Genomic DNA, 27,010 nt, shown 5'->3' on the forward strand with positions numbered 1-27,010 from the left:
TCTCCCGCGGGGCAGGCGAGCACCCTCATGGCTTATATTAAAAGCATCCCTATAGCGCGCTGCCAGACTGCTCGGCGCTTACTCGTTCCCTGGCAGCCCCTTTCAGGTGACGAAGCAGGCTTGGACGCAGTTCAGACCCAAGCGCTCTTGGCATACCCTTCCTCGGGCACTTCCGGGCTCACCTGTTCCTGCGTCCAGTGGGCAGTCAAGAAAAATAACATACATTTATTATGGAAAACACAGAAAGGATAAACAAAAGTTAGTCACGCAGAAATAACCATCATTGAACATGTGCCCTTCTTCACTTTTAGTGCCTGTATAAACATTTGTGCTTTCTTTACATTTGTGTATTTATTATGTACTTTTTGCTCGACATTGGGGAAATTTTGTGCTTCCCGAGGGCAGCTGTTTTCCCTTGTGCAGGTGCAGCTCCAACGTCCAGGGCACTGCCCAGGCCAGGGGTTCTTCAGGGACCCTGTCAGGGGCTGGTGGGACACACGGGTGCTTCGGCCCGACCCCCAGACCCCATTTCTCAAGGGCAGTTCCTAGTATGGGGCGCCCCTGGCCCTCCTACACCCTGCCCTGGGGTCACCAGCTGCCGAGGGCCAGCCCTTCCGGGTGCTGGGACAGGGGCAGCACATTAAAAGTGTGGGATCCTGAACCAGGCACCTCTCATTCACCCTGGCTTTAGAATCTTGGGCCTCCCCTCCATGCGTCACCACAGGTGAGGACCTGACTTAAGTAGCATGTTAAGCCAGGGGAGGGTAGGAGGGGCGAGTTCTGACTCTGGGCCCTTCACCCTGCTGCTGGGAACTGCTCTCCCAGAGGTCGGAAAGCAGACACTGAGTCATGTGAACAACCTGCAGAGCTCGGGAAGGAGCCAGTTCTCCTGAATCCTGTCCAATGCTTGTTCGTGGGAATGGAAAAGGTTTGGGTGCAGTAATTGCACACTGTTAAAAGCCCTATTGGAACACTTGGTGTGATGGAAGGTCCGGGCTTCCCTCCAGGTGTGAGATGTACGGGGGAGAGGTGAGGAGGATGCCAGGATGCCCAGCATTTCCACATTTCAGTAGTTCATGCTATGGGGACCTATGAGGAGGGAAGAACCTGAGAAGTGTGCTCCAAAGGGGGTCAGGCTACACCCTGTCATGGGGCTGCAGAGCAACTGGCTCAGCTCTCTTGCCAAATCCTGAAACCTGTGGCACACTGGCTCACATCAGTGGTGCTCCCTGCCAGGCTTTTAGGGCCACGTCTCGTCACTGCTCTGGCCCCAGCCCCTGCACAGCTCCTAGCATTGGTACATGCCTGCAGAAGGCACAGAGGGGCCGAGCTCCCTGCGATCTTGGCAAATATCTCAGCAAGGTCACAGACACACAGGATGTCATCCCACGGTGGCTGTCCTCAAGGTTGCAGCTGAAGAGCTTGGACAAGGAAGTGCCGCAGGCAGATTCCAAAGCTGGTGCAGGTGGCCACACCGCCCCGGGCAGAATGGTTATTAAATCCAGCCACAAGCATAAGCTGCAAGGGACAACTGAAATGGGCCGTACTGGGACTTTTGAGGATATTGTTTGAAGTGAAGGAATCACCAATAGGAATGAAGAATTCTTTGACTTATGGAGGTTTCCATTGAAAGGCTTTTGCTTCAATAGGGTATAGCAGCAAGAACACTTATTTGTAAATTACGGGATGCAGCTCTATTGCCAATTCTGTTATATCACAAAGACTGAGGTTGACACAAGACAGTAACAAACTGTAGTGGCAGGAACATCAACCTTAGAGGAGCAGCCATTTGCAGAGGACTGACCCAGTGCCAGCCACCACCGGACCACAATGAACAGCGATCCCAGCAAACGCCCTTCTGTATGCTCAGAGAGGCTGAGTCAGGTCCAGGGCAGCCCACGGAGCTGGACGACGGCAGAGCAGGCGTCCCTACTCTAAGGTCAGGGCACATCACGCTTCTTTGCCCAGCCTGGCCCTGGCAGTCAAGTCCACACTGAGGCCTTCTAAGGAACATTAACAAATCATCCCCTCTGCCCACCGTGGGGCTGGTGCAATGACAAGGTGTCTGTGGAAGTGTGGGCTCTGGAGTTCAAATCCCGGCTCTCCAGTTGTTCCTCTGCGACTTCCCGCCAGGCCCTTGATCTCTCTGAGCTCGTTTCCTTGCCTGCGGAATACTAGTGGTAACCAGTGCTAATGTTTACAGAGTCCTGCTATGTTCTAGACACTGTTCCCAAACTTTCTCTTCATTAAGTCATTTATTGGGACGACAGAATTTTTCTTAAAAGGATGATTGTGAGCAGTAATGGAACGAGGTGGGCAGTGCTTGAGACCCTGCTGGCACAGAGAGAGTGCTCAGTAAACACTAGTGTTTACGTGTCCACCTGCCTGGCCACTGCTAGGGCCTGAGAGTGGTGGGACATGTAAGGCACTTGGCTAGGTCTCAGTGGAGGTCAGTGAAGTGCAGACTGTACACGTGTCTCAGCCTCCCCGGGGAAGAGAAGCTGTCAGGGAGCTGCAGAAGAGGACATACTTGGGTCCCACTCCATCGAGGCCACGGCTGCAGCCCCATTCTGCAATCTGCGGGCCTCCTGAGCCTCCATGATGAGGTCGGCCACAAGGTTCAGCTTGCAGGCCCTGAGGGCTCCCACCAGGTGGGCCACTGTGGCGTCCTCCCTGTGCAGGCTCTCCCAGACCCTCAGCGACTCCCACACCTGCTCTGTCAGGTTCCGGGGATGTTTCTCACTGATAGCTTCGATCCTGATGTCAGAAACTTTAAGCTGACGAGCCAGTCTTCTCCAGTCTTTCCCCACATTATCACATATGATGTGAAATGCTGCATGCAGATCTGGGGAGAGAAGTGACAAAATGATTTACTAGAGGCTTGGTGGGTTCTTTAGGAAGCAGGGAACCCTACACTCCCCAATGGGCTTCTCAGTGCTCACTTGAGTCCTGGGTAGACTGGAGAGCCACAAAACTTCCTACGTTTAGGTCCTCTGCAGAGGCCAGCATCACCCAGGAGAGTGGGTTTTGCTGGAGTGGCCTAGGACAGAGGCAACTGAGGGTGGTGGTGGCTGGAGAGTCCTCGGAGGGAAGGAAGTGGGGCTGCCCTACATTCCACACTGTCATGGCTTGAATGGTGGCCTCCTAGAGATCTGTCTACATCAAATCCCCGGAACCTGTGAACATGACCTTACTTAGAAAAAGGGTCTTCGCAGAAGTGATGAAGTTAAGCATGATGCCATGAGATCATCCTGGATTACCAGGTAGCCCCAAATCCAATCAGGTGGGCCCTTATAGGAGATGCGCAGAGGAGGGACGCAGAGGGAAGGGGAGAAGGGCATGTGGAGAGAGGCGGCTCCAAGCCAAGGAGTATGGAGCCACCAGAAGCTGGGCGAGGCCAGGAAGGGACCTCCTCGAGAGCCTCCAGAGGGAGCACGGCCCTGTCGACAAGGCCTTGATTTGGGGCCTCTGGCCCCCAGAACCGTGCGAGAGAACACCTTTCTGTTCTCGGTGGTTCTCTGCTTGTGGTTCTTTGTTGTGGCAGTCCTGGAAAATGAACACACAGCCCGATTCTTACTTTGGAAGCTACCCCAACTGACCTCCATTCCTGACATCCAGGACCTCAGTTGCTGGACAGTCCCCACTGAGGTCAGCACGGTGGGGGAGCAGACCCCAAAAGGCTGTTTCTGGAGGCAGGGTGGCGATTAGTGAGGCAGAACAAGATGCTGCCCGGATTCACTCCTGCAAGTTAGGGTCTCTACTTATAAAACCCCAAGACACTGCAGCCCATGCACCACCTCCTCCAACAACCCTGTGAGGCGGGCACTGGAGCTGCTATCACCAATTATACAGGATGGGGAGAGAGAGGCGCAGGGAAGCAGCCTGTCCAAGGTGTACAGCCAGAAACTGGCAGAGCAGGGGTTTGGAAACCCGGTCGGTCTACTCTCATCCATTACACTAAAGTGCCTTTTGTCAGAGGCAAACCCAGAAATACGAATCACTTCTGACCGTACCCAGTGCTCACCTGCTGGAGCTTCCCTCCGGCAGCTACACAGACAGGTGCTCACAGCCATGTGCACACGACCCTACAAGCGAGGGCAGAGGGATTGTGGGAAGGTGGTGGAGGAGGACGCTCCAGGAACCAGACCTCCACCGGAACAACTACTCAATAGGCAACAACTGTCTGAATCAACTATTTTGAAACTCCAGGGTCCAGCAGAACACCATGCAGTATCCAGGCAAGAGCGGGAGGGAGAGGCTGGTAAATTATGGTAAAGACCAATGAACTGCTCTCTGTCTGGTGGCTACTGGTGCCCAGCCCCTGGCACAGCTTGCTAGTACCAGAAAGGGATGTAAAAACCCACTTCCCCAAGCTCTGGGGTGAAGTCAGCTTGGGCCAGCTGCTGATCATGGTGGAGACAGCGCTGCACTGGTTGGGCAGGTCAAGAAAAGTCCAGCTTTGGGAGCCCCCTTCGGGGAATGGTGAGAACGGGGAGAAATTCAACTTCCCCAAGTTGAATTCTTGATATTCTCACAAGCAGTGTGGACAACCAAAGCTATAGGCTGAGCCCCCCAGTCTTGGGGTTTGTTCATATGAAACTTAACCCCACAAAGGATAGGTCAAGCCTACTTAAAATTTAGGCCTAAGAGTCACCCCCAAGAAAGCCTCTTTTGTTGCTCAGATGTGGCTCTCTCTCCAGCCAACACAATAAGCAAACTCACCACCCTCCCCCTGTCTACGTGGGACATGACTCCCAGGGGTGTGGACCTTCCTGGCAACGTGGGACAGAAATCCTGGAATGAGCTGAGACTCAACATCAAGGGATTGAGAAAAATCCTAGAATGAGCTGAGACTCAGCATCAAGGAATTGAGAAAACCTTCTGGACCAAAAGGGGTAAGAGTGAAGTGAAATGAGACAAAGTGTCAATGGCTGAGAGATTCCAAACAGAGTCAAGAGGTTATCCAGGAGGTTATTCTTACACATTAAATAGATATCACCTTGTTATTCAAGATGTAATGGAGAGGCTGGAGGGAACTGCCTGAAAACGTAGAGCTGTGTTCCAGTAGCCATGATTCTTGAAGATGACTGTATAATGATATAGCTTTCACAATGTGACTGTGTGTTTGTGAAAACCTTGTGTCTGATGCTCCTTTTATCTACCTTGTCAACAGACAAGTAGAACATATGGAATAAAAATAAATAATGGGGGAACAAATGTTAAAATAAATTTAGTTTGAAATGCTAGAGATCAGTGAAAGTGAGGGGTAAGGGGTATGGTAGGTATAATCTTTTTTTTGTTTGTTTCCATTTTATTTCTTTTTCTATTGTCTTTTTATTTCTTTTTTTGAATGGATGCAAATGTTCTAAGAAATGATGAATATGCAACTAAGTGATGATATTGTGAATTACTGATTATGTTAATGTCATATTTCGTTTAATTTTTTTAATTAATAAATAAATTAAAAAACAAACAAACAAACAAAAAGGAAGCGCAGCTTTGGGGAGCTGTGGAGGAAGCGCCCGGTGCCCTTCTCGGCCCCACTAGGCAGTCTGCAGCTGGCCAGTTGGTACTGTCTCTGGCCTTGTTCCGGCTGGGAAAGACTGATGTGGGAAATTTCTCTCCAGTGTTCCTCCAAGCTGCAAAATTTTCCCTCCAGGCAAACACAGCTTGAGAGGACCAGGTACAGCTAAGAAACAGGCAAGGCAGAGGGCCCGGGGCAAAGGTTTACATGCTTTAAGTCTGCCAACAGAGCACAGGGAGAGGGAGGGTGTCTGTCTCCTGGGAGGAAGCGGGGGCGTCACACTCCTGCAGACTGGGAGCTCCCAAGGCCACCAGCAGGAACAGAAGCAGGCCATGCTGCAGCCCAGAGAAGACAAGGAGAGCCCCGCACTTCACACTCCCCGGGGGTGGACCTTCCTCCTAGGAGGGCGAACAATCAAGAAAATCTCTTGTCACACCACCAGCTAGTTAAAACTCAAGAGACAGAGATCCAGGGAATAAATCCCAGAGTTACCAGTTTAAAATATTAAAATGCCCAATAAGCAACAAAAGATTACAAGACAAAGAAACAGGAAATGATAGCCCATCCAAAGGAAGAAAACAAATCCAGAAAACAATGAGGAAGACCAGGGTGTTTTCACACTAAAGACTTAAAAAAAAAAAAAAAAGTCTTCTATCTGCTCAAGGAGACAAAGGAAAAACAGAGAAAGAACTAGGATATCAGGAAAATGATGAATGAACAATATAAGAACTTCAATAAAGAGACAGAGATTTCAACTGGAGTTGAAGACCCCAAAAACTGAAATGAAAAAGTCTCAGGAAGGTTTCGACGCAGACTGGAACTTGCAGAAGATGGATTCAGCAAACAGAAGCCAGACAACTGAAATGAGTGAGGGTGAGGAGAAAGAAGAAAAGATCATTACAAAAAGTGAAAACAGCCCAAGACACCTCTGGGACACCATTAACCACACCACTGCATGTGTTATGAGGGTCCCAAAAGGAGAAGAGAAAAAGGAGTAGAAAATTTCCTAAATTTAGCAAAAGTCATATAAATATGCACTTCCAAGAAGCCTAGAGAACACCAAACAGATAAACTCAAATAAAAATACGCCCTATAACATATTGATCAAGTTACTGAATGAAAAGGACTGAAAGCTGAAAGAGAAGCAACATGTTATATATAAGGACATCCCAATTAGATTAAGTGTTGATTTCTTACCAGAAACCATGGAGGCAAAACGGAAGTAGACTAAAACACTTAAAGCGCTGAAAGAAAACAATCACCAACCAGGAATTTCACATCGGCAAGATTACCTTTCAAAAATGACGGAGAGATTAAGATATTCCCCGGTAAACAAAAGCTGAGGGAGCTCATCACCACCACAAGCAATGCTAAAGGGAGTTCTTCAGACAGAAAGGAGGGGACACCACACAGCGGTCTGAAGCTGCATGAAGATGCCTGGTAAAAGTAACCATCTGGGTAATTACAAATGCCAGTAATACTGAATTGCATTTTTCGGGACGTAAATCGACTTCTTAATTCCTACAGGAGCTAAAGTACAAATGCACAAACAGTAATGGTACGTCTATGGTTTTGGACATACAGTACATAAATTAATTCATAACAAGTGCAAAAAACATGGGGGGACAAAAGGGTATAAGAACAGTGTACGTTTGTGCTATGGAACTCAAGTTGGTATCATTAAATATGACTGTTACATGTTTAAGATATTAACTTTTAACCCCAATGGTAACCACAAGGAAAATACATGAAAAACATATCCAGATAGACATGAGAAGGGACTCAATAGGGTAGAAATACAAAAAATAAAATAAATATGAAAGTAGGCATTATTAGAAGAACAGAGGGACAAAAAATACATAAGACTTACAAAGACGAAATAGCAAAATGGCAGAAAAAAGCCCTGCATTATCAGTATATGCTGTCTATAAGAGATTCACCTTAAATTCAAAGACATAAGTAGGCTCAGAGTAAAAGGGTGAAAAAAATATACCATGCAAGTAGTAACCAAAAGGGAGCTGAGTTGCCATACTAATATCAGATAAAATAGACATTAAGTCAAAATCAGAGGGACAAAGGGTCATTATATACTGATAAAGGGGTCAGTGCAACAAAAAGATGTAACAATTATAAATATATATCCACATAACAGCAGAGCCCCAAAATATATGAAGCAGATACTGAAGATCTGAAGGGAGAAATTGCCGGTTCTACATTAATAGGAGACACTAACACACCATTTTCAATGACGGACAGAACATTTAGACAGAAGATCAATAAGGAAATACAAGACTTCAACGAGTATAAACCAAGCACACCTAACAGGCATATAAAGAAACTTCACCCAACACAGCAGACTCATTCTTCTCAAGTGCACATGGGTCACTCTCTAGCTTTTAGGTCACAAAACAAGTCTCATTAAATTCAAATGTACTGAAAGCATACAATGTATTTTCTCCAACCACGATTGGAAATGAATAACAATGGGAGAAATGGAAAATTCACAAATACATGGAAATTAAACAATGTACCTTAAAACAACCAATGGGTTAAAGAGGAAATCACAAGGGAAATTAGGAAATAACTTGAGGTGAATGAAAATCAAAATACAACATAGCAAAATTTATGGCATGCAGCAAAGGCAGTGCTAAAGAGGAAATTTATAGCCCTAAATGCTTACATTAAAAAAGAAGAAAGATTTCAAATCAGAGATCTAACCTTAAAACTGGAAGAACTAGAAAAAGGGTGAACTAAACCCGAAGGGAGCAGAAAGAAGGAAATAAAGATTAGAGCAGAGATAAATCAAATAGAGAATTAAAAATAGCAATAAAAATAAACAATAGAATCAATAAAACCAAACACAAGTTCGTTCTTTGAAAAGATCAGTAAAATTGACAAAACTTTAGTTAGACTGATGAGGAAAAAAACAAAGAGGACACAAATGACTAAAATGAAATGGGGGGGCATTACCACTGACTCTGCTAAAATAAAATGGACTATAACAGGATACTATGAAAAACTGTAGACCAATAAATCAGATAATCTAGAGGAAAGGGACAAATTCAGAGAAACACACAAACTACCTACACTGACTCAAGAGAAAGAAAAGACCCCAATAAAACATTTAGTAGTAAAGAGACTGAATCAGTAATAAAAAAATCTGCTAACAAACAACAGCCCAGGTCCAGATGGCTCCACTGATAAACTTTACTAAACAGTCTAAGAAGATCTAACACCATCCAGTTCAACTCTCCCAAAGAACTGAAGAATGAACTCATTCTATGAGGCCAACATCACCCTACTAGTCAGATGAAGATACTACACGAACTGAAAATTACAGACCAATATCTCTTATGAATATAGATGCAAAAACCCTGGAAAAAATAATAGCAAGCTGAATGCAACATCACATTAAAATAATTACATGCCACAACAAAGTGGGTTTTATTCAGGTACGAAAGGGTAGTTCAACATAAGAAAATCAATTACTGTCACACACCACATTAACATAGCAAAGGAAACCCCACGTGACCACCTCGATCGATGCACCCCCCCCTTGATGCAAACACTTAGAAGAAAACTAGGAAACTTCCTCAGTGTGATAAAGGACGGCGATGAAAAACCCACAGTTCATGTCATACTTAACTGTGAAAGAATGAACGCTTTCCCTCTAAGATCAAGGAACAAGACAAGGATGCCAGTGTCGCCACTGCTATCCAGCACTGTAATGGAAGTTCTTGCCAGAGAAATTAGGGAAGAAATGGAAATAAAAAGCATCCAAATTGGAAGAAGTGGGGCAAGACGGTAGCATTTGAGGAGTGGAATTCGGTCATCCTCTAGGGCACGTGGTGACTTCCCGGGAACTGCACGGAGCCCCTGCCTGGGGGACCTCAGTGACACGTTGCACAAGGTGGACTGGTCAGGAACAGCAGACCGACTAAGTTCCTGCTCAGAGTTAGAAGTATCTCAAGCCACAGAGCTGGCGCCTCTCCCCCATGGGCCACAGGTATGGTGGGCTGTCTCCCTGGAGGAATGAGAGGCCCACCTTGGCCTGTAGGACCAGCCGCTCTGTGGGTGTTGCTAACAGCCCCTGCCCCACCCCTGTCTTCTCAGCTGGACACCAATCCCGGAGAGGCAGGCCTGAGGGTAAGCGGTGGCTCAAGAGCACCACCTACTGGGAAGTCTCAAGGAGAACTGCATCTGCTCCAAGACACCTGGGCCTTGGTCTGGCAAGTTATTGACAAACCAAGCGCAAGACCTACAATGTAAATCCAAGCAAATACAAAACCAGAGATGAGTCCAGGAAATCAACTCACATAATAATCACATCAAGATAAAGAAAGAATAAGCGAGATAGAAGGGTGATTGAACTCGAATGCACAAAAGAACAAATCGCAAGAAAAACGGAAAAAATGGAACAGGATTTCAGGGAAATGGACAACACGAAAAGCACAAATATAACCCTAAAGGGTTAGGAAGGTTAGTAGAAGACATAATGGGGGAAAACTCTCATAAAACACATAAATATGCAAGTCAAAGATATCCAACAAACTCCAAATGGAGTGAATCCAAATAGGAATACTCCAAGACACACTGATCAGACTGTCAAATGTTGAAGAGAAGCAGGAAGTTCTGAAAGTGGCGAGGGAAAAGTGATCCACTACATGCAAGGGAAACCACTTGAGGCTGAGTTTGCATACTCAGCACACAGCATGGAGGCAGGAAGGCAGTGGTATGATACACGTCGGTTCCCGAACAAGAAAGACTCAAGTCAAAAACTGTAATTGGTGAGTTCAGTCCACTGACATTCAACGTTATTACTGGAAAGGTAGTTCTTGCGTCTACCAGCTTATCCTTTACAGTTTTTGTCAGATCTATATATTCTTTTCCCTCTCTTTTATCCTTTAAGTTACCCTTACTGGTACCCTCCAATTCCATGCCCTCTTCCAAACCTCCACCTCCTTATTTTTTTTCTTTTTCTCAGCCAATAGAACTCTCTTTAGAATTCTTGGCAGAATGGATTAAAAATATGATCAATCTATACACTGCTTACAAGAGACTGATCTTAGGCCCAAGGATATAAATAGACTGAAAGTGAAAGGACAGAGAAAGATCTATGTAAGTTGTAACCAAAAGAAAGCAGGAGTAGCTATACTAATATCAGACAAAATAGTTTTTAAATGTAAAGATGTCATAAATGACAAGGAAGGACACTACATATTAATAAATGAGACAATTCACAAAGAAGAAATAACAATCATAAATGTTTATGCTCCCAATAAAACTGATGGAAGCAATAGACGTTTCAACGATTATAGTGGGAGACTTCAAAACACCACTCTCCTCTACAGATAGAACAGCCAGAGAAAGAAACAACAAGGAAATAAAGAACTTAATGGGATAGATGAATTGGACCTGACGGACATACATATATATTGCTGTAAGCCAAAACACCAGGATATGCATTCTTCTCTAGTGCTCACTGAACATTCTCCAAGAGAGATCACATGCTGGGGCACAAACCGAGTCTTTACATGTTTAATAAGACTGAAATTATTCAAAGCACTTTCTCTGACCACAGTGGAATGAAGCTAGAGATTAATAAACACCGAAGAACCAGAACTTTCACAAACACATGGAGATTAAACATCACACTTTTTTAAAAAAATTAAAGACTGAAGTGATTTATTAATCTTGTTAAGAACTCTGATACAAAGTACTGTAAGGGGCCACTGACCAGTAAATAAAACCATGCAGCTTTTGGCTACTTTACAAATTCTGCTACAGCACTATCAGCAAAACACCGTTCTCGTCACTTTGGAAGAAGCTGTCCAAATGGCAAATAAAAGTGTATCCACTTTTATGAATAAAAAGTTTAATAAAGCTGTAAGTATTTGCTGGTTTAAATATTACCAATCTAAAAAAATTTTTTTTTTTAATTTGAGTCACCACAAGATTTACAGAGAAAGTTACTAGGGTTTTGAAGACAAGATTTGGTTCCTATGCCATAAGAAATTTTGCCTCTGAATTTACGAATTAGTAAAGAAGATTGTACTACAGGCCTCAAGTCACTTAAATTTATATAGATTATTCGCATTATCCTTAAATATACAATATAAAAATCGTATATACATGGCATGTCAACTGTGTTTTTCAAAACAACAGGCAACTCATTAGCTAAAGACACTTTAGTCTGCAAAAAACAAAAGGCACATCTGAATGAGATGCGTATTATACAATGGGCCCTTCTTCTTTATAATTGGATCAGGAAGTCTGTCTACATTTTGACAAAAGAATAAACAGTATGTTCTATTACTTTCATTTTTTTAAGCTTTTTTTTATTGTACAGTATAACATATATACAAAACAAAGAAATAAAAAGGCAATAGTTTGCAAAGTATTCTTCAACAAGTAGTTACAGGACAGATCTCAGAGTTTGTCATGGGTTACCATATAATCCTTTCATATCTTTCTACTAGGTGCTCCAGAATATAGGAGGCTAGAGGGCTTAAATATTTTTTTTATCATCACAATCGACTTTTTTTTTGTTTTTTTTACAAACATATTTGTAAAAAAGCTATCAGTTTCAAAGCACAGCACCACAATCAGTTATAGAATATATTTCAGAGTTTGACATGGGTTACAACTTCACAATTTTAGATTTTTACTTCTAGATGCTCTAAGATACTGGAGACTAAAAGAGATATCAATTTAATGATTCAGCATTCATATTCATTTGTTAAATCCTATCTTCTCAGTATAACTCCACCATTACCTTTGATCTTTCCATCCCTCTCTTGAAGGGTGTTTGGGCTATGACGATTTAAAATTTTTCATATTGGATGGGTCTATCACTAATATGGGGTACGGAGATGAAACTATCCAATGTTCTGGAGAGACTAGGCTAGGTGTCAGGACTTACCTGGACCAGGGGCCCACCTGGAACTTTTAGGTTTCTGGCAAGTTACTCTAGTGCATGGAACCCTTGCGGAATCTTATAGATTGCCCTAAGTGTTCTTTAGGATTGGCTGGAATGGTCCTGGGTTGGGGGTTGGCAGGTTATGATAGATAACAAGGTCTACCTGAAGCTTGCATAAAAGCAACCTCTAGAGTAGCCTCTTGACTCTATTTGAACTCTCTCTGCCACTGATACTTTATTAATTACACTTCTTTTCCCCCTTTTGGTCAGGATGGAATTGTTGATACCACAGTGCCAAGTCTGGATTCATCCCTGGGAGTCATCTCCCATGTCACCAGGGAGACTTTCATCCCTGGATGTCATGTCCCATGTAGAGGGGAGGGCAATGATTTCACTTGCAGAGTTGGGCTTAGAGAGACTGAGGCCACATCTGAGCAATAAAAGAGGTCCTCCGGAAGTAACTCTTAGGCCTGCCTATAAGTAGTCTAAGCTTCTCTGCTACCTACATAAGCTTCACAAGAGTAAGCCTCTTGATTGAGGGCATGGCCTATTGATTTGGGTATCCCTAAAATTTGACACAGTATTAGGGGATTCCCTGATGGTAACATTTAATAGTTTCAAATTTTTCTTCCATTCCTTAGGGGACTTTGCCAATACTTTTTGATTATCTGCTCAATATACTTTAGGATGTATCCAGGCATTACAATAATCTAAAAGGACCTCTTTCTTATTCTGTGCTTCAATTATTCAAATGAGTTATACAGATAGGTTAACTTAGATTATGCACTATAGAAAATTTCAGTTCCAGACCAAATAAACCTTTCTTCCATTGGTCTCAAAGAGTATGTGTGGTTCTAAAATACAGACAGTCTTCCTTACCCCTATGTTCTGAATTACTTTAACCCCAACCTGTTCAGATTCATTCTCATCTCTAAATATCAGGTTATATATATAAAACAGCCTCTCAAAATCCAGAAATAATAATCAATGTGTCTGCTCTGAAAGCTCACAATCTAGGCCCCTGCTTTCTTATGAGCATTTTCTAAAGGTGACCATACTACTCTTATTCTTTTATTTCTGGCTTATTTCGTCTCACCAAATGTCCCACGTGTTCATTCACATCGCTTCATGCCTCAAGACTTTGTTCCTTTTTATGGCAGCACAACCTCTGTTCATAAGTATAAATCATAGTTTGCTAATCTACTTCTCCGTCAGTGCGTCCTTCAGCCACCTGCATTCATCGAGCATCATGTAGAGGGCCCAAAGTCCACAGTCCATCAACAGTCTCAGTTTTAGATAATTTCATTGTTCCCAAGAGAAAGAAAACCAATAAACACACCCTCACCAAACAGGAAATCTAAACCTCTTAACTCTTGTCCCTCCCCCCATTATTTACCTCTGCCGTTGCTGTGGCAGTGCTGATGGTTTCCTTTTGAACATAGCTTCAAAGCTATAGTTCCCCCCCCCCCCGTACCCTGGATTTAAAGACTCCTTATACCAGAATCGTATCTTTGAAGCAATTCTTGCTAGAACTAATTCATATTTCTAGTGTCAATCAGTGGGACATGTAGGTCAACACAACCCCTTTCAATCTTGTTCCTCTTCCATACGGTAATATTACTTACAGACCTACTAGAGAACCACCTTCACTCCTAACTACTCGCTTACATTAGAGCCAAACCTCATTAGTTAACGGTTCACCCATCTCTGGATTGTATGAATTACTAAGTCCCCTATACTCTGTATTATAAGCCTCTGATTATACCTTTATGCTGGTCATAAAAGTGGAATCATACAGTATCTGTCCTTTTGTGTCTGGCTAACTTCATTCAGCATTATACCCTAAAGACTTATCCATCTCATCATGTGCTTCAGGACGTCATTTTGTCTTACTGTTGCATAATTTTCCATCATATGTACATACCACATTTTGTTGAGCCACTTGTCTGATGGTGGGGATTTGCTTTGTTTCCATCTTTTGGCAATTGTGAATAATGCTGCTGTGAACACTGGTGTGCAAATGCCTGTTTGTGTCATTGCTTTCAGCCCTTCTGGATATATACCAAGTAGTGCTATTGCTGGGTCATAGGGCAACTCGATATTTAGTTTCCTAAGGAACCGCCAAACAGACTTCCATAGTGGCTGCATCATTACACATTCCCACCAGCAGTGCAGAAGTGTTCCAGTTTCTCCACATCCTCTCCAACATTTATAGTTTTCAGTTTGTTTAACAGCAGTCATTCTTATAGGTGTGAGGTGGTATCTCATTGTAGTCTTGATCTGCATTTCCCTGTTAGCCAATGAAAATGAGCACCTTTTCATGTGCTTTTGAGCCATCTGTATTTGCTCTTCAGAAAAATGCCTATTCATTTCTTTAGCCCATTTTATAATTGGGTTGTCTGTTCTTTTGTTGTTGAGTTGTATGATTTCTTTGTATATACAGGAAATCAAACCTCTGTCCAATATGTGACTTCCAAATATTTTCTCCCATTGAGTTGACCACCTCTTCACCTTTTAAAATTTTATTTGTCAGATCTATATATTCTTTTCCCTTTTCCTTTTCATATTCTTTAAATTACCCTTAGTGGTACTCTTCAATTGTGCGCCTTCCTCCAGACCTCCCTCTCCTGTCTTTTTCTTTTTTTTTAGCTGGCAGAACTCCTTTTAGTATTTCTTGTAGGGCTGGTCTCTTGTTGACAAATTCTTGCAGGACTTCTTTGTCTCTGAAAACTTTAATCTTTCCCTCAATTTTGAAGGACAATTTGGCTGGGCACAGAATTCTTGGCTGGAAGTCTTTCCCTTTCAGGATCTTGAATATGTCATACCACTGCCTTCTTGCCTCCAGGGTGCTAGTTGAGTAGTTTGAACTCAGTCTTATTTGATCTCCCTTGTATGCGGTAGATTGTTTTTCTCTTGCCACTTACAAGATTGTGCCTTGGGGAAGGCCTGTTTGGAGTTCTTTGGGTTTCTTTGACTTGTATATTTATGCCCTTTATGAGGGTTGGGAAGTTGTCACCCATTATATCCTAAAATAGTCTTCCTAGCCTTTTATTTCTCTCTTCTCTTACTGGGACACCAATGATGTTTATATTTGTGAGCTTGTTTCGTCTATGATTTCCCTGAGTTCCTATTCAATTTTTTCCACCTTTTTTTGCCATTTGCTCTTTTGAGTCTTCAAAGTCAATTATCCTGTCCTCTATATCACTTATTCTTTCTTCTGTCTCTTCAACTGGCATTGTGTGCCTCTAGCATGTTTATTTGGTCAACAGAGTCTTAAATCTCCGTGATTTCTGCTATTTTTCTGTTTATTCTTTCAAACTCCTCTTTGTGCTCTTCTACTGTCTTCTTGATCTCCTTTATGTCATTTGCTATCCCACTTATTTTATTAAGTAGAGTTGTATGAACATGTTTGATTAGTTGTTCTAACATCTGTGTCTCCTCTGGTGTTTTAATTTGGTTATTAGGCAGGACTACATCTGTCTGCATTGTGATATGCTTAGTGATCTTCTCTGTCTTCATGGCATGTAAATATCTTAATTGATTTACTTTGGGAGTTGATTTCTTTCAGTAGTCTAAGGACTTGTGTTTGTGGGATGGTTGCACAGCAGGGAGCAGGGCACAGGGTGGAACACTCAGTATGGTGATTTGTTTCAGGGCAGGAATGGGTGCAGATTGGGGATGTTATGCTGATGCTTGTGAATGTGGGTGCCCAGAGGCCAAGGAGGATGTAGCTGTGTGGGTGCACTGGTCTGGGAGGCATAACCCTGGTGGTGCTGGTCTAAGGTATGGGGCCCTTTGTGCGCATGCTTAGAGCTGTGGCAGCAGGTTGGCGTTACGCCTTCATGGATTAGGCGCAGATGTGAGCCGGCTATTCAGGTCGGCACTTTCTCAGAGCTGGGAAGTGAGGCTCAGGGCTGTGTGCATGCGTGGGTCTAGGACTGCTGTAAAGTGTGGTTCCCAGAGCTGAATGATGCAACTGGGGGCCCATGCACATGTAAGCACTCGGGGGTGCTGTAAACAGATGTGCTGAGCTCAGGGAGGGCGGGGTGAGGCTGTGTGACACTACGAGTGGGGGGCGGGGGTAGCCTAGGGATGGAGGGTAGTGCCCACAACCTTTATGTGCTGGCAACAGCCTGCAGGGAACAGGGAGGGGGAGGCAGTGCTCGGGAGGGGCGCAGGAGAGGTGGTTGGGCTGTACTTGGGGTGGGGGTGTGGGGCAGGTACGTGCACAGGGGGCTGGTGGGGTGGGGGTACCTGGGGTGTGGGGAATGGGAGCAGATGACAGGGTTAAGGTGCGTGGGGTCGGGGGTGAGTCACTGGTCACAGGCTGTGCTGGTGAGGGTAGCACGCCCAGGGAATGTGGCCTGGCTTACTTCCTAGCCCTGCACTCCTGTCAGTACACTCTCACAGGGTCCACGGCTCCCCACCTCCATGCCATGCCCCAGCTTTCCGCCCCTCAGTTCCTTTGCAACTTGGGCTGCTGCACACGGTGCAGAAGGTTCTCCCATGTCAGCTGCGTTCGCAAATCACCACCTCAGTTGCCCTCCTGTCCCCTGTCCAACCTTTCAGTGGAGCAGGGCTAATCTTGAGCCATCTTCCCAGAATCTGTCCCTCTACTTTTCATTTTTGTCTTCAGTAACAAACATTGAAATTTAAGACATGGCATTAAAGAGTTTAAGCATAGTAGGGGTTATTCACAATTCTACTAGATGTATGAAAAAGTAGAAGATGGCCAATGCAGTTTAAAAATCAGTAACACTATATAGCACCTATATTTGTGTAAATTCATTGCCTTAAAAGGGCCTCTCTTACTCAAATTTGAAAAATTCCACAAGGCACTATCCCCTTTCTGTGCAACGTCACTTTAAACTGTATTTTAGCAGAGTCTCACCGTGTAAATATACTGGCCTTTTGATAGCACTTAGGATCTAAGATACGGCAATGCTACTGATCTCCTGGGGATAATGGTGAAGAACTTTTGTCTTTTTATTTTCTAAATTTTCAAAAGCTTATTTGATCAGTAGCACTTTTTTAAGAGCATTACTTGTAAAACAAAAAACAAAAACAAAAAAACCCCAACACCACATTTTTGAATAATCAATATGACACTGGTAGAGAAATAGCTAAACATCTGGAGATGAATGAAAATGAGAATATAACATATCAGAACTTATGGGATCTGACAAAGGCACTGTTGAGAGGGAAATTTATTGCCCTAAATGTCTATATTGGAAAAAAAGAATGAGCAAAACCAAGGACTTAACCACCACCTGGAGGAAACAGAAAAAGAACAGCAAACTAGTCCCAAAGCAAACAGAAGAGAAATAACAAAGATTAAAGCAGAAATGAAAGAACTGGAGAAAAAGAAATCAATAGAAAAAAATCAACAAAACCAAAAGTTGGTCCTTTGAGAAAATCAATAAAATCGATCGACCCCTAGCTAGGATGACAAAAAAAAAGAGAGAGAGAGGGGATGTAAATAAACAAAATCAGAAATGGGGGGGGGGGGGAGAGGGTTGTTACTATGGATCTTAAAGAAATTTAAAAAATTTAATTAAAAAATTAAAAAAAATCAACAATAAAAAATACACCAACACACAAACAAGACAATTCAGATGAAATGGACAAATTCCTAGAAACACACAAGTTACCTACACTGACTGAGGAGGAAATAGAAGATCTCAACAAACCAATTAGAAATAGATTTAATCAGTCACCAAAAAGCTTCCCATAAAGAAAAGCCCAGAACCAGATGGCTTCACAGGGGAATTTTATCAAACATTCCAAAAAGAACCAACTCCAATCTTGCTCAAACGCTTTCAAAATTTTGAGGAAAAAGAAACACTACCTAACTCATTTCATAAAGCTAATATCACACTAATACCAAAACCAGGCAAACTTGCTACAAGAAAGGAAAACTACAGACCAATCTTCCTAATGAACAAAGATGCAAAAATCCCCAACAAAACACTAGCAAAATGAATCCAACAACACCTTAAAAGGATTAAACACCATGACCAAGTGGGGTAGCGAGGTTTATACTAGGAATGCAAGGATGGTTCAAAATAAGAAAATCAACCAATGTAAAAAAGGCATTTGAGAAAATTCAGCATCCTTTTCTGATAAAGACACCTCAAAGAGTGGGAATCGAAGAAAACTTTCTCAATATGATAAAGGACATATATGAAAAACCCATAGCCAGCATCATACTCAATGCGGAGAGATTAAAAGCATTCCCCCTAAGATCAGGAATGAGACAAGGATGCTCATGTCATTGCTATTATTTAATACTGTATTAGAAGTTCTAGCTAAAACAACCAGGCAGGAGAAAGGAAAAAATGGAGTCCAATCAGGGAAGGAAGAAACAGAACTTTCATTATTTGCAGGTGACATGAGCCTATACTTGGAAAATCCTGAGAAATCTACCACAAAGCTACCTGAACTAATAAACAAATTCAGTAAAGTGGTTGGATACAAGATTAATGTACAAAAATCAGTAATGTTTTCATATACAAGTAATGACCTGAGGAGACAATTAAAGAAAAAAATCCATTCAAAATAGTAACTAAAAGAATCAAATGTCTAGGAATAAGCTTAACCAGAGATGTTAGGGATTTGTATGCAGAAAACTACAAAGCATTGCTAAAGGAAATCAAAGAAGATCTAAACAGATGGAAAGACAGTCCATTTCTTCGAACAGCAAATATAAATGGCTAAAGAGCACACAAAGAGATCCTCATTTTCATTAGCTATAAGGGAAATGTAAACCAAGACTACAATGAGATATCACTTCACGCCTGTAAGAATAGTGGCTATTAAACAAACAGAAAAGTACACATGTTGGAGAGGATGTGGAAAAACTGGAATACTTATTCACTGCTGTTGGAAATGTATACAGCCAATGTGAAAAACAGTTTGGCACTTCCTCAGAAAATGAACTATCTAGCTGCTCTATGACCTGGCTATACCACTACTTGGTATATACCCAAAAGAGCTGAAAGTCGGGACACGAACAGACATTTACATACTGATGTTCAGAGTAGCACTATTTACTATTGGCAAAAGATGGAAACAATCCAAGTGCCCATCAACACCTGAGTGGATAAACAAAAAGTAGTATATACATATTACGTAGCAGTAAGACAAAATGAGGACCTGAAGCATATGGCAACATGGATGAATCTTGAGGACATAATGCTGAGCGAAATAAGTCGGATGCAGAAAGATAGATACTGTATGATTTTGCCACCTCTGGTAAAGGTAAACTCAGAAACTCACAATGTAGATTACAGGGGACTTGGAGGTACACAGAAGCTAGAGATAGGTGAATGGTAATACAGCAAGGATGAACTTAAATATAAGGGAACAGACAAAAGTGACGGTAGTTCACTGGGGGAGTAACAAGTAACATCCCCATAGTATAGGTGAATACGATCGAAAGGGGTTGTAAGTAGTTACGTATCCCACCCATTAACCCTGTAATTATAAATAAGTTCCTATAGGAACTACTTCAAAGGTGTGATCTTATACAAAGAGAAAATAATAGAAGGGTGTAGGGGGAAAACTGCTATTGAACGGTATGGTCTATAGTTAACAGGAAGAAATCAACAGTACTACAGTAATATCAGGGGTAAATAAACAGGGGGTAGGAGGGACAAGAGATAGGGGAGAGGTTTAGATTTGATACATGGTGAGGTCATGTTTATTGGGTCTCTGTCTCTTTGGACCAATGAAAATGGTCTAAAATTGAGAGAGCTAATGATTGTACAACCAAGTGAGGACACTGTAAATCATGGTCTGTTTATCTTGAACACTATCCATGATGCCCAATGGACGGAGGTGGCCAAATCATGCACTGATTGGGAAGCAGAAAGGTATACTGTGGTGTGTAAATATGATGGAATATTGTGCGACTACAGGAAAGAATGAACTCGTGAGGTGTACAGCAATGCTGAATGAACCTGGGTGTTTCAGTCGGTAAGCTGCTGCAGTGCAATACACCAGAAACAGAACAGCTTTTTTTTGCATGGGCAGGCACTGGGAATTGAACCTGGTCTCTGGCATGGCAGGCGAGAACTCTGCCACTGAGCCACTTTCGCATCACCCAGAAAGGCTTTCTAAAAGGACATTTATTAAGTTGCAAGTTTGCAGTTGTAAGGCTGTGAAAATGTGCAAATTAAGGCATCCAGAGAAAGATACCTTAACTCCAAAGAAAGGGGTGATGAAGCTCAGGGTTTCTCTCTCAGCAAGGAGGGCACATGATTACTTCCGCTAGCTTTCCTTCCTCATTTCATAAGGCTTCCCTGGGGACGTTTTCCTTCAACATCTGCAAAGATCTCTGGATCTGTGGGCCCTATCAGAACTTTCCAAAATATGGTTCCCTCTTAAAGGGCTCCAGTAAACAACCCCACCTTGAATGGGTGGAAACACATCGTCATGGAAACCATCTAATCAAAAGTTACCAGCTATAATTGGGTGGGTCATATCTCCATGGAACAATAAAAAGATCCCACCCCACAATACTGAATGAGGATTAAAGAACATGGCTTTTCTGCAGTGTAGGACAGTCTTAAAAACTGGCATACTTGGGGACATTAAGTTGTGCAAAATAAGTCAGAAACAAAAGAACAAATATTTTTTTAAATATTTTTTAATTTTTAAATTAAAAAAAAAAAACTTTTAAGAAAATTGGGGCCTGGACTCTAGGCTCAAACAGCAGTCACATTTAGAATGGAGCTATGCTATGGCTGGATTCTGTGATGTTGTACTTTATGCGCATAACCCTGGAACTTTGGGTACCTGTGTGACACCTAAGGAACAGAGCTGGAGTTCTACAGCTCTGTTGCAGCTCTGTAAGTCAGCATTGCTACACATAACTGTTAAAGAAACTAAAAAAGAGATCTGGCTTCCATTAGAGGTAAGAATGAAGATGATCTGACTGGGACAAAGGTAAATCATAATACAAGGTAAAGAGTGATACTGCATATATTTTATAACTGCAACTATTGTATGAGACCAAAGTAAAAGAGGTTTATTTTGTGCAAAACTTTAATTTCCTGTAGCACACAATCTAACTCAACCTAATAGCTAATTTTTAGCAACCCAAACACAAGGAGCTCAAAATGGGAATGAGGGCTTGTAACTCTGTATATCTTAATGTAATACCCAGATACATACCAAAGTCTGTTGGGCAGATAATTAAAAACTACTGGCAAAGTCCCTTGCAGGACTGGAGGAAAAAAGTTATAGAAATATCAAACTTTCCCATCTGGGAAACCCTTGATTTTCTTTCAAACATTAGGAACACCCAATCTAATCCAAGCCCTTGATCTTGAGGTTTGCAGCATGGGACCTGACTCCCAGGGAAGGGGCTGGGGCCATGGCACTGTGGGATCGATAATGCCTTCCTGACCAAAAGGATGAAAACAAATGTAATGAAATGAGGTTATCAGCGGCTGAGAGAGTTCAAATACAGCTGAGAGGTTATTCTGGAGGCTACTCTTATGCAAGTTTCAGCTAGATATTGCTAACTGCTATGGTTTGCCAAATGTCAACCAGTATCATTTCTGTTAACCCTAAAGAATACTGAGTACTCTATCTGAGATTCCACAAAAATTTCATACACTTTTAAGTTTACTTTCTAGAAATCTTCAACCTCCAGATGATTTCTAGGCTGGGTAAGTCTGGAAACCCGGAAATGCCAGTCTCTCCAAGAACATCAACTAGCTCTACCCCCCATCCCATATTTTTCAACCTGAAAAAGTCAGAATGGACATAGCCCAAATATCCCTAAAGATGAGCAGGACCAAAGGAGAAGGAGGTGTTATAACAGAGAAGAAAAGATTTAATAAATAAGTATGACTGCTGAATCAGTGTATGGCTATTTCTTTTAGTCTCCAGTGTCTTGGAGGAGCTAAAAGCAAAAACATGAAATCGTAGAGCTATAACTCATACCAAAATTTGAAATCTTTTCTATAGCTGCTTGTTAAAATGTACTTTGAAATTTAGTACTTTTCTGTGTATATGTTATATTTTACAATATAAAAGGTTAAGAAAAAATGCATCCAAATGCAAGGAAGAAATAAAACTTTCCTAAGTTGAAGTTGGCACACTATATACAGAAAATTCTGAAAAATCCATAACTAAGCTTCTAGAACTAATAAATGAATTCAGAATAATGGTGGGGTACAAGATCAACATCCCAAATGGTAATGTTTCTATACACTAGTAATGAATAATCAGAAGAAATCAAGGAAAAAACTCCATTTACAATAGCACCTAAAAGAACTGACTACCTAGGAATAAATAAGGACTTAGTACACAGAAAACTATAAAACATTGCTAAAAGAAATCAGAGGAGTCCTAAATAAATAGAAGGACATTAATTGTTCAAGGATTGGAAGACTAAATATCGTTAAGTTGTTGACTCTACCCAAAGTGATTTACAGATTGAACGCAATTCCCACCACAATTCCAACAACCTTCTTTAGAAATGGAAAAGCCAACTATCAAATTTATATGGAAGGGTGAAGAGTCCCAAATAGGTAAAGCCATCTTGAAAAAGGAAGACTCACACTTCGCTATCTTAAAACTTATCACCGAGCCACAGTAACCAAAACAGTATGGTACTGGCACAAGGACAGACATTTAGACCAATGGAGTCCAACTTGGAGCTCAGAAATCAACCCTCACGTTTATGGTCAACTGATTTTTTTTTAATTTCAGTAATATATTTTATTTAATCCAACATATCCAAAATATTTTCATTTTTCCATGCATTCTTCAATGTAAACAATCATCAGTGAAATATTTTACATTCTTTTTGGTCCTAAGTCTCCAATATCTAATGCATATTTTACACATTTCAAGCACTCAAGAGCCACTTGTGAATGGACAGGGCAGGTCTACACCCATTTCAGAAACAAAGGCTCAGAAGAAAGGTCATCTTCTCAAGTTTGCTTAAATATCAATGGTGGAGGTGAGATTTAAATCCTCTTTCTCCGATACCAATCGTGGTCACTGTCCTTTACCCTACACAGCTGGGGGCCTCAGGGTGCAGCTCTTGGACCAGTTTCAAGCATCTGACATGCTGGGCAGGGAACGGGAGGCTGTCTTCCTCTTCCATCTCCCGGTTTATATGGCTGATTGATTTTTCACAAAGAGGCAAAGATCGTTCAATTGGGAAAGAATAGACTCTTTAATAAATGGTGCTGGGAAAACTGAGTCTCCATTTGTAAAAGAATAAATATGGTCTCTCAACTCACACCACATACAAAAATCAATGCAAAATGGTTCAAAGACCTAAACCTAACAGCTAGAACTATAAACCTCCTTGGAAACAATGTAAAGGAGCACCTTCAAGAACTTGTACTAGGCAATGTTTCTTATACTTTACATCCAAGGCACAAGCAAAAAAGTAGATTAATGGGACCTGATCAAAATTAAAAACTTTTGCACCTCAAAAGACTGTCATGAAAGTAAAATAACAACCTATATGATGAGAGAAGATATTTGGAAACCACATATCCAGTAAAGGTTTTAATAGCCAGAATATATAACAGGTAAAACCCAACTTACCCAATTAACAATGGGCAGAAGATGGGAATAGACATGTCTCCAAAGAAGGTATACAAATGGCCAAAGAGCACATGAAAAGATGGTCAACATCATTAGCTGCTAGGGAAATGCAAATCGAAGCCACAATGAGAAAACATTTCAGACCCACTAGAATGGCTAGTATTAAAAAGAAAAAAGAAAATTACAAGTATTGGAGAGGATGTGGAGAAAAACAGGACACTCATTCATTGTTGGTGGGAATGTAAAATGGTACAGCTACTGTGGAAGATAATTTATCAGTTCCTCAGAAAGGTAAGTATAAAACTACCATAAGACCCAGCAGTCCCCTGTTTTAGTATATACTCTAAAGAATTGAAAGCACAGTTCTCAAACACATATGTGCACACTGATGTTCACAGTGGCAATATTCAATTAACTGCCAAAAGATGGAAGCAATCCAAGTGTCCATCAACCAATGAATGGATAAACAAAGTGCTATGCACATACAATATCATTCAGCCATAAAAACGAATGGGGCAATGATACATGAGACAACATGGAAGACATCATGCTGAATGAAACAAGCTGGACACAAATGGACAAATAGTATATGATCTCACTGATATGAAATAATTAGAACAAGCAAACTCCTAAGATACAGGTATCAGTGGACTGGGTGGGGGCAGGGAATAAGAAGTTAAGGCTTAAAAGGAAAAGAGTTCCTATTTGGGACGATGGAAAAGATTTGGTAATGGATGGTTATGATGGTGGCATTACACTGTGAAGGTAATGAAATACACTGAATTATGTATCTGAATGTGGCTAAAAGGGGAAATTTTAGGTTGCATGTTACTAGAACAAAAATTAGAAAAATCCATTGAACTGCACTACACACTGAACCCTAAGCTAAACCATGCACTACAATTAATAGTACAATTATAAAAACGTGCTTTCAACAATGGTAACAAATATTCTACACAAATAGAAGGTGTTAATGAAAGCAGGCTGGTATACGGGAATCTTGTGTTTTATGTAGGATTGTTCTGTAAACCTACAACTTCAGTAATAAAGAAAAGTTATTGCAGCATATATATTGTGTGGGTTGATTTTTAAGTTTATCAGGGTTTTTCTCCCTCCGACCCGCTCACGTTAAATATCCTTGAAAACACAACGTCCTGTTTTGCTTTCCGACACCACATGCAAATATTTCCAAGCTGAATCTGACTGCTCTGCAGCAGAGGTGTGCGGTCCGGCTGCCACCGCTAAGCCCCCCCACCTTTTCCAGCCCAAGGCTTTACGATCTCCCTGGTCCTGAAGGCATCAGCAGACACGATGCTCAGGATATCAAGGTATGAATATAAAGCTATGGCTGAGAAACCCTGTTGTCCTCCTGGAAGCACCCGGATCATAGCAGGGTGGGAACCTAGAAGAACCAACTTGATGGGAGAGGCTCTGCGGCCAGACGGCCTCGGTTAAACCGATTCGTTAGGAGCCGTGCACCCTGGGCAAGCTGTCTCATCTCAGAACCACAGTCCTTTCCTCTGCCCAAGGGAAATAACGGGGCGCGTTTAGCATAGCAACCGGCACCTTGGGAGCGCGGGGGACGCGTGAGCCTATTGCTCAGGGTGGGTGGGGGGCACTGGGTGGGCCGAGCCCCAGAGGCAGAAGGGTCACCGACTTCTGCCCCGCCTTTCCCTGGCGACTCTTTTCCACCCAGAGGTTAGCAACTCCCATTTCTTCTGTGATTTACCTGCGAGACACGGGAGTGGGGTTAGGGGAAGAAAACCGAGGTTCGGGGGTGGGGGTGGGGGTGGGGAGGTCTGAGCAAGTTTTCACTTTTCTGCGTTGGCCTCCTCCCACCTGTCAAGCCGGCCCGCCACCCGTCCGCCGAGGGTGTTGGGACAACCCCCCCGCCCATTCTATCTGGGAAAGCACCGACGTCCGGCGGCGGCCCGGCCCTCCCGCCCCGGCGGGCCCACCTTCCTCCTTGGGCGCGGCCTGGACCTTGGCGCCCGCCTTGAACTCGTCCAGGCGCCGCAGCAGGTCGTGGCGGCGCAGCGAGGAGAGCAGGTCGCTCAGCAGCGCGGTGTGCTCGGCGTCCAGCTCGTTCTGCTCCAGCAGCATCGAGAAGAGGTCGAGGCCGCTCTGCACCCGTTCCAGCTTCCTCTTGCTCAGGAGCCCGCGGCACAGGAACTTGAGCTCGGTCACCTCGTTGCTCGCCAGGCCGGCAGACACCGAATGCAGCAGCACCAAGAACGGGTCCATGGCGGCGGCGGCGGCGGCGGCCTGCGGGCGGGCGCCCCCTCACCCGGCTGCCCGCTCGCTCGCCGGCTCGCCGGCCGCTCCAACCCCAGCTTCACCGCTGCGCCACCGGAAGCGATCGCTCGCCCCACGTCCCGCGATAGCTCCGGGCCTCGCGCATGCGTCCCGAGGCCGGCCGCAGCCGCTTCCGCCTCGGAGGCCCGCGTGGCCACCAGGGGGCGCTGCAAGCGCGCAGACGGAGCTGGGGATCGGGACCCGACTGTGCGCCTGCTCCTCGGGGATCTTCCCCTTCCCCCACCCGGGACCAGGACTTTCGGGATCCCGAGACACCCGGAGGGGGCCTCCCTCTATGCCAGCGAGGGCGCAGGCGGGTGGGGTCGGTCGCCGCCTCTGTGCGACTTGCGGGGTCTCAAAGTGCGTGCCCGGCGGGGCTCGCCTGGGTTCAGGATCTCCAGCCACTGCCTGGTCCTGGAGCACAGCCGCGGGCCCAGCTCGGGGCGGGACCCCGGAGGGCGCCCCTGCTCCCTGCGTCGCGGGGATCCGGAGGGCACCCCTGCTCCCTGCGTCCTTTCCGCGCGCCCAGCTCGGGGCGGGACACCGGAGGGCGCCCCTGCTCCCTGCGTCCTCCCGCGCCCCCAGCTCGGGGCGGGACCCCGGGGGGCGCCCCTGCTCCCTGCGTCCTTTCCGCGCGCCCAGCTCGGGGCGGGACACCGGGCGGGTGCGGGGAGCGCCTCTGCCCCGCGGGGCTT

The 27,010-nt window shown here is 43.7% G+C and overlaps 1 protein-coding gene across 1 annotated transcript; it reads right to left on the reverse strand.

Moving 5' to 3' along the window:
- Positions 1–211: 211 nt before the first annotated feature.
- Positions 212–26,384, reverse strand: FADD (Fas associated via death domain). Its single transcript, XM_077115423.1, has 2 exons — positions 25,979–26,384; positions 212–2,845 (listed from the first exon to the last, which is right to left on the reverse strand). Exons 1-2 carry the CDS (start codon positions 26,262–26,264, stop codon positions 2,505–2,507), a joined length of 627 nt encoding a protein of 208 aa, XP_076971538.1. The 5' UTR covers positions 26,265–26,384; the 3' UTR covers positions 212–2,504.
- Between the last annotated feature and the right edge of the window lie 626 nt (positions 26,385–27,010).

The sequence above is a fragment of the Tamandua tetradactyla genome, chromosome 9, assembly GCF_023851605.1.
Source record: "Tamandua tetradactyla isolate mTamTet1 chromosome 9, mTamTet1.pri, whole genome shotgun sequence".
In the NCBI taxonomy this organism is placed as follows: domain Eukaryota; kingdom Metazoa; phylum Chordata; class Mammalia; order Pilosa; family Myrmecophagidae; genus Tamandua; species Tamandua tetradactyla.